At 39.2% G+C, this 8,063-nt stretch overlaps 1 protein-coding gene across 1 annotated transcript; it reads right to left on the bottom strand.

Annotated features, from left to right (window-relative positions):
• Positions 1–3,449: 3,449 nt before the first annotated feature.
• On the bottom strand, positions 3,450–6,039 carry LOC137015157 (sialic acid synthase-like). Its single transcript, XM_067379900.1, has 6 exons — positions 5,908–6,039; positions 4,979–5,194; positions 4,751–4,850; positions 4,150–4,304; positions 3,768–4,034; positions 3,450–3,692 (listed from the first exon to the last, which is right to left on the bottom strand). The coding sequence occupies exons 1-6, from the start codon at positions 6,037–6,039 to the stop codon at positions 3,504–3,506; spliced, it is 1,059 nt and encodes a 352-aa protein (XP_067236001.1). The 3' UTR covers positions 3,450–3,503.
• Between the last annotated feature and the right edge of the window lie 2,024 nt (positions 6,040–8,063).

Below are 8,063 nucleotides of genomic sequence, written 5' to 3'. Positions count from 1 at the left end.
CACACCCGTCCAACAATACTGACCTGGGCTCCACTGTCCAAAAGCATTTGAGCCCGGACACCATTTAAATGGCAAGTTATCATGCAGCGACTGCCAATCAGCTGTGCAACACGTTTCTCTACAGTCTCAATTGCTCTGCTGTATGTGTTTTGTGTTACAGGTTTCTCACCTCTGGGTGCATGGGGAGTAGTTTGGGACACAAGATCATCTGCGGTCACTGGTGGTCCCTCCCCAGTGACCTCCTCTCTTTTAACGCTCGACTTTTCATGAGACAGCCCACAGCTCGGTGTCCTGCTTGACCACAGAAGAAACAGTGAGTACACACTTCAACATTCTGGGATATACACTGCTTGCATTTTCCCTTCACTTCCGATTTTAATAGCTGTTGAGCACTTGCGGTGACTACTTTTGTTTGCTGTTGAACACAAGGGCCCATGGACATGACAACTTTCTCCAGATTCTTGGTCAGCACAGATACTTGAGCAGAAAGTTCCTGAATGGCATCACGATTGGCTTTAACTTCTGCAAGACTCAGGGGAGAACACTGCCCAACCACATCATCCTGCTGTGTTACACTTGAAATTGTGACTTTGGACTTGTTGGTGTGACCTATTCGTTTTTGTCTTTCAGTTTCCTCACTAACAGACTGTGTAATCAGTTCTAGGATCTGATCATCTGTGGCTGCCTGGGTTGCTATTGCTGCTTTAATGTCCCTCCGAACAAATGTGTATTTTTCATTCAGACCCTGATACAGTGAGTGTAGGAAAACACCTTGGACCAGTTTACGATCATACTGAAACTCAGATTCGGTTTGTTCTGAAGCAAACAACACTCTCTGCTTAAGCCCCATTAACCTATACACAAACTGTTGGGGGGACTCTTTGTCCTGTTGTTTTGCATTACTCAATTCCTGAAATAATTCAGTACTGCTTTTGTCCCTCAGGTGAGCTCTAAGGAACCGTTTCAACTCAGCTACTGTAAGGCTGTCTTTTGTGATAAGCATTTCTTTGAAGGTACCAGGTTTGATTACCTTTAACACTGTTCGAATGATTTCTGTCTCTGTGAAATTATCTGCAATACCTTCATCAATTTGCTTGCAAATGCTGTTGAAACTCAAATCTGAATTTGAATCAGAAATTTGTCCACCATAAATTTTAAACTCTCTACGTGGCAGATAAGATGCAACATCAGAGAATTTGATCAGACCAGTCATTTGTTCAGACACTCTAGGCAATGAAACAGTTTGTTTAGCTCTTGCATGTGATGTCAGACCTGTAGTTTGTGCTACCTGCGCCCTGGAAGCTACTGATGTTGATGCAGATTGCGATACCAGTCCCACAGTCTCTTCGTTTTCTTCGATGTTGGAGGCAAAACCTTGTTCTGTAGCAGTCAACTCATGAACGAGGTCAAGAAGTGCCAGCAAGCGGCCCATTCCTTGGTCCTCTAGACTCTGCAGTTGATCTCCTCGCATGAAATCAACGATGAAATCGTAGAGTTCCACTTCTGTTGCATCCACGCCTGGGACCACCTCTCCTTCCTCCACCGCGCAACACAGGGCTACTTTATAGAGTGCTTTGCAGTTCGAAGAGCTGACCAGCAGGTGGAGCTGCTTCTCGATCTCCCACCGTAGTTCTCGAAGAGTAGCCATGACTGGACTGCTGATGTCTGCCGTTCAACTCGCTGGTCTGGGATGAAAGACGTTCAACCACTGTGGTTCTTTACTGATCAGCACCCGACCACCAGGTGGCGCTGATCCCGGACGAGCCCCCAAGTTGTTACCGTCCTCAGATCTAAGGGATACCTGAGACGGCGGCAAATGATATACAGGCAGTGTACACTGTGGATCGGTGCATAAACTGTAAAAACATGAGAAGACAAAAGTTATATCTTTCCACGGCGGCAGTCAGTTTATTACTGCAATAGTTTCTTTCTTTTAATTCATTTAACTTCTGAAAAAGATTCAATGTTTCAAAACTTTAACACTCAAAGTGCATTTGATGGAATACACTGAAACAAACAAATCCATTAATACACTAGATAAACATATTCAAAATACACCTTTGTACAAATATGTATACTTGTATGTTAACACATAAGTTTATATGCAGGTATGCATTATATGCATTTAGAATCTTACATAGATTTATAATAATAATCATATACTTTACAATAATGAAAATACTTTAGATGTCATTATATATTAGTTTGATAGAATTAGTCTTATTCTTTTTAACTCACGCACATGCAGACACTGAAACAATACATGTGCTGAACACTCAAAATGGCGATACAAACGAGAATACAACATGCACTAAGAAATGTAATTCTAAAACGTTTCTAAAACGATAATATATCAGACATGAACTCAATATCTTAGTCTAATAAACATTTTTCTAATGTCAATCAACATAAACAGGCATGAAACATGAATAAACTTGCTCTTTAGCCGTTTTTTATAATTCTTTGTGAATTAAAACACTTTTTTTAGATTAAATACACTTCATAACTCGCTTAAACTCTTTGCATCACCCCTGTCGATTCACACAAGTACAATGAAATTAATCTTTTTTTTAATAAAATATACTCGATACCTGTAAAAACATGAGAAGACAAAAGTTATATCTTTCCACGGCGGCAGTCAGTTTATTACTGAGCGCGCCGAACAGGGGGAAGTAAATCTCTCGCATTATTCATATGTGCGTAATGCGCCATCTAGAGGTATGGCGGTGTAGTGCCACAAAGATGTTTAACCTTAACTGAAATGTTATCATTTTGTGAAAAGAAAAGAGAAAAAAAAAAAGAAAACATGAGGAAATGTATACACATATTAATGGGGGGGGGTCAATTTTCAAAATTACATTTTATCATTCCATTACATCACTAAAACTATGAGTTCACATCTGTACACATTTAAATTTTGTTTTACAGAAAAAATTACACAGGCCTTTAGGGGGGCATTTTCCCCAAACCTACTCTATTTCATTTTATGAGCTTGCCAACTTCATGGAGGTAGTAGACCGAGCCATTTTGCAAAAACCAGCATACTTTCTACATACAAGAACTTTGGTGCTGTCTGTTCCAAATAACCACACACTCAATCAAACTTTCACAATATTTATTGTGTTTAAAACAAATCTAAAGTCACATTTGTGTCTTAGTGAAGTGTTGCCATTGCTGTAATGCACAATAAACTTGCATTTACACATTAAATAATAATTCCACATTTCATTGTTCTCTGTGGTTTGAATTGATTCTGAGCCAAAACATCTTGCTGTTGGGGAACACAGCTTGGTCTAATAGAGAGACCAATATGAACACAGACCCAGAGTTGATTTGAAATTAATTGTTCATTCACCACGATTTCAAAGAAAATTATAGTCTGCGAGTTACAACATTGATATCAAGACATTAGGCATATGCAAAATTAATTCAAGACATTATATTTCTGATTTAATAAAAGTATAAGACCCCTTCATTGCCCTATATTTTGGAGTGTCTGATCATCAGTCTTGTATTATGGCATCAGTAATGGTGGCATCTTTCTCCAGGTCCACAGTGATTTTCTTGCCAACCAGTTTGAAGATGTTCTCTGGTCTCATGCCGTGCGGTTCGGCCACTTTTACTGTCAGCATGTCGAGAGTTAATGTCTGACCCTTCTGCAATGGTTTCCGGGCCACCACTGACTTCCCCAACTGCAAGAAAGGAGATAAAGAATTGAGCAAAAGTCACCTATTGATTTTAAACAAAGAACAACCGTTATATGTGACCTTGCTGTGACAGGAAGCCTCACAGGGCAGCATCTGTTTGATTGGCGAGCCCATTGCCATCTCAACCGTCCTGATGGCTTTCACCAGCTCCGCCAGCTCCGCCGGCTCCAGTGATGCTGAATGGTCACTGCCTTTCCAGCTCTTATCCAGGGTCACATGACGCTCCAGGACCTTTGCCCCAAGTGCCACAGCAGCCACAGACACATGGATGCCCGTCTCATGTCCAGAGTAGCCTATAGGAATATCCGGAAACTCCTTCTGGAACTCCTGCATTGGAAAAGGGAAAGAAAGACTTTACTCTACTACTACTAAAAAAATTAAACATTTTCTTCAGTAATTTATGAATATCATGAAAATGAGATTAAAGCTATTTATGTCTTACAGGGATCAGACTGAGGTTGACGTGCTCTAGTGGCAGTGGATAAGCGCTGGTGCACTGCAGAAACGTGAAATTGGGATTGTGTTTCTTGACCGTTTGGTAAACACAGCGCATGGTCTCCATAGACTGCATTCCACTAGAAATCACCATGGGACGACCTATAAAAATAATCAAAACTTCAGCTTCAAGATATGGCTGCTTCTGGGAGAACATAAAGTAATTGTTTCAGTCATTAACACATTAAGATTAGTTCACACATGTCGATTTCTCTGCAGACTTAAATCCAGCCCAACGTGAATCTCCAGAAAATCCACACCAGGATTTCTAGGTTTCATTCGCTCTGCTCTTTGGCCAATCAGCACTGTCAATACGTAATTGCCCAGGGGCTTCAGAATAACTGACTTCAAATGCACAAGAGAAGCTACTCAGATTCAGTTCTCATTTGTGAGTCACTGTGGATAGTGTCTGAAATGTTAGATAAATAGAGGAACAATGAGACCTTGAGAGTGAAGATGACAGATCTCAGTCAAAGGAGAACAAGTTTACAGCAACAACTCTCTTAAATTTGTTGTAACAGCTTCTGGTTATTTGAAATGGGTTTTACCTTTTTTGGCAGTTTTCTCCAGGTAAGGGATATTGTTGGTGTCAGCTGAGGCAACTTTGAAAAACGGCACATTGATTTCATGAAGAAATTCTACAGCCATCTGATTGAGGTAGGGAGAGGAAAAGTTATGAGATGCATTTCAAACTACGGGGTCTCTAAGGGATATTTGCATGTTAACATGCATATATTCTCTGTACTAAACATTGGGACCCTCTTTCATTTGTTCACCTCGTCCATCCCTGATGCAGTAAAGAAGATGCCAACTTCACTGGCGTACTGTTGCAGCTCTCTGTACTGCTGGTGACTGAACTCCAGATGGTGCTTATGAGCCCCGTAGGTCGGGCCCCAGGCGTGAGGGGACGTGTAGGGACGCTCCAGAGCCTGCTTGGTGAATCTGTGTTCGATCTCGCTCTTTTGAAACTTGGCACAGTCGGCTCCACAGTCCTGAATGGAGGTAAATGTGGAAGTAGAAGTGGATTTAGTTGACAATAAACAGCATTTTTTGAATGATAAATGAGTTTCACCATATAAGAAATCTAAAAGTTAATTTGATGTGATATAATGTGTGAGTTATAGCTCAGGAGCTGTTTTAAAGAAGCTTCCTCTTTAATTATTGACTTAAGATTTGTGAAAGTTCTTGCTTTTTTTTTAAAGTGAATTTACCATGGTTACTAAACAGGTGGGATAGACAGGAACACGTTCTTGTGGTTAAAAACATGACACAAATGTTAGTCAAACAAGGGGAAAAATTTCAAGGTCTTGAGATGAGTTTTTAAAAATTATGCAAATTATGCTGCAAATGACGCAAGCAAAACGGACTTGCACATGTTTATGTTGAAAAACAATGCAAAGTAGCTCAGTGAAATGGAAAAACACATTCTGTGTGAACAGCCCTGTTTCTGTATCCTGTTTCCATGTCATTTCTTCTGTTAACTAGAAAATACAAGTAAAATCATTTATATTAATAGTTTCTCACTTAAATTAGTCTTTTAACTGTAATTTTTTATATGAAAATTGTGGTTTTGGTGTTCCCCTGGTCGTGCTAACATTGACATCTACACATCTCACTGCTCCCCCCTCCCCTGTTGTTTCAAAATATGAAAAGAACCGGCATCAACACGGTATCAGACTTCACATCTGATAAAGCAGTACTTTACCTTGGCCATTCGGATCATTTTTTTTGCAATTTCTATGTCTCCTTGATGGTTCTGTCCAATCTCAGCGATGATAAAACAGGGGTTGGAGCCCCCGATTTTTCTTCCTGGACAAAGTTCAAACTCAGCAGACATTTTATCAGATTTTATCATTTTTTTGATTAAGAGGCTGGAGATGTGACCACAGGTGTGCTCTCATCAAGCAAAGGGGCTGGGAAGAAGGGCACACTGTAATTTAAAGAGTGAAAAGTGCTCCACCCTATTGCCAAAATCCTCGCACACACCCACATAGGGCATGTATCAAATATATACAGTTAGTAATTGTAAAAAAGATTGTAGTTAGTAATGTGATCTAGATTACTTAATTTAGGTAATTTCATTACTTTTTAGATTACTTTTGACCTGACTCGTTTATCACATTGATTTAAACATAAATCATATAAAAAAAAAAAAAAACACTCAATATTTTACGTTGTGTGTGGTGACAGGGATATGCAAATCATTTTAGAGAATACAAATTAAATTACTGTGGATCAAATTTTCAAAGTCAACATTACAAAGTCAACATGTGGCATCCGCATTTATGGGCTCATCTCTTTTCCATATTTATGATTAACATTAGATAATTATTACTGTTTGTAAATGAAACTATATTTAGTCTTAGCAGGCAAATAAAGCAGCAACATACCAGTACTGTGCCATAGGCCTGTATATAACACTACAGCGCTCTGAATACCCACACCTGCAGAAAGTTTGAGGCCAACTTTTCATTTAGTTCATTTTGATGGTGTGAATTGAACAAAAAACTGCAAAGTGTTATGGGCGCCTGCAGGATTTCATCTGACGGTACGCACAAAGGGTTTTTTACTTAACACTATAAAGTTACATAATAGCCTAACTTTTACGCACCTTTTGGTCATCACTGAGAGCAATGGTACAGCAGAATGAGTGTAGCTCTAGATGTTTTAAACGTTTTTATATCTGAAAACTCAAAATTTCAAAGAATTTGTCAGACATACATTTAGCGCATGTTCAACGGCTGAAAAACAGTGCTGCTTTTTCGTTTGATACTGTCTATTTTACTAAGAAATCACTTCAGGTGATTCAGTGAGAGTCCAAACGAATGCGAGTGAATTCAGACGGTTTTGCAAAAGTGTTACCAATTCATCATTTTTAGAACACAATTTAAGCGTCAAAAAATATGTAAGCAGTTCAGTTACACAGCTGTTAAACTGAATATATAAAGCGAAGCAAGCTTTTTTTTTTTTAAATATCCACAACACAAACAACAATCTGCTCATCACTACAGCAACAGTATACTCTCCAAGCTTGCGTGAGTGAGTGGAGGCCGGGCTAATTTGCATTGATCCGTGTATTAAATGATGCAAGGGTATAGAGTTACATTCAAGCTATATTAATGCATAGAGACAGAGCGCATTTATAATCTGAAAGCCACGCCCACTGCGGGGGAAAACAATCCAACCGTCTCCATTAAGTTTGTATTGCGTGAGGCTGCCTCATTGTCTTTTCTGACTTATTACAAAAAACAGAACAATGTCTAAAAGCTGCTGTGTGACAAGGTGTCTCACTGCCTGTATCCACTTTTATGTCCTTAAACATTCGTTTTGGGGGGTCGACAGCTTATAAAAACTTATTTCTGGGTTTTTTAGCTTATTAGCTGTGCACCTTGTCACACAGCAGCTTTTAGACATTGTTCTGTTTTTTGTAATAAGTCAGAAAAGACAAATAGGCAGCCTCACGCAATACAAAGTCAATGGAGACGGTTGGATTGTTCCACCCCCTAACTTAACCTAATGATTAAGTTATTTTGCCCAAAAGAACCCCTTCTAACTTTACTGACTACATGCTCAGGAAAGCTATACAGGAAAAACAAGAACTACAACTTCAGCCACAGCCTTCGATGAAATCAACTGAAGATAAAAGACATTAAATCTCTCAAGATCTGATTAAACAACTCCACAAACAGCTTTACCAGCTTCACTTAGTCCTAACCGGACTGACTTTATTTCTGACATACATCTACAAAAGTTGTTATTGAGAATTATAAAAGTTTTAGAAGTTGATAATTTGTTGAAAATAAGTTTGTTTTGATGTCACCATAATCAAGGTCAGTGCTTACTTCAGTTAGGCAGTTTGAC

This window comes from Chanodichthys erythropterus, chromosome 24, assembly GCF_024489055.1.
Source record: "Chanodichthys erythropterus isolate Z2021 chromosome 24, ASM2448905v1, whole genome shotgun sequence".
In the NCBI taxonomy this organism is placed as follows: Eukaryota; Metazoa; Chordata; class Actinopteri; order Cypriniformes; family Xenocyprididae; genus Chanodichthys; species Chanodichthys erythropterus.
Note: the sequence above shows the minus strand (reverse complement) of the source record. Positions and strands in the feature narration are given on the sequence as shown.

What these genes read in the sequence shown, in the direction of transcription:
- LOC137015157 (XM_067379900.1), bottom strand. Translation starts at nt 6,039, where the DNA reads ATGTCTGCTGAGTTTGAACTTTGTCCAGGAAGAAAAATCGGGGGCTCC. An exon ending in CTGCATCAGGGATGGACGAG is followed by an intron (nt 4,851 to 4,978) that starts GTGAACAAATGA and finishes TACCTCAATCAG; the next exon opens with ATGGCTGTAGAATTTCTTCA. An exon ending in GGAGAAAACTGCCAAAAAAG is followed by an intron (nt 4,305 to 4,750) that starts GTAAAACCCATT and finishes TTATTTTTATAG; the next exon opens with GTCGTCCCATGGTGATTTCT.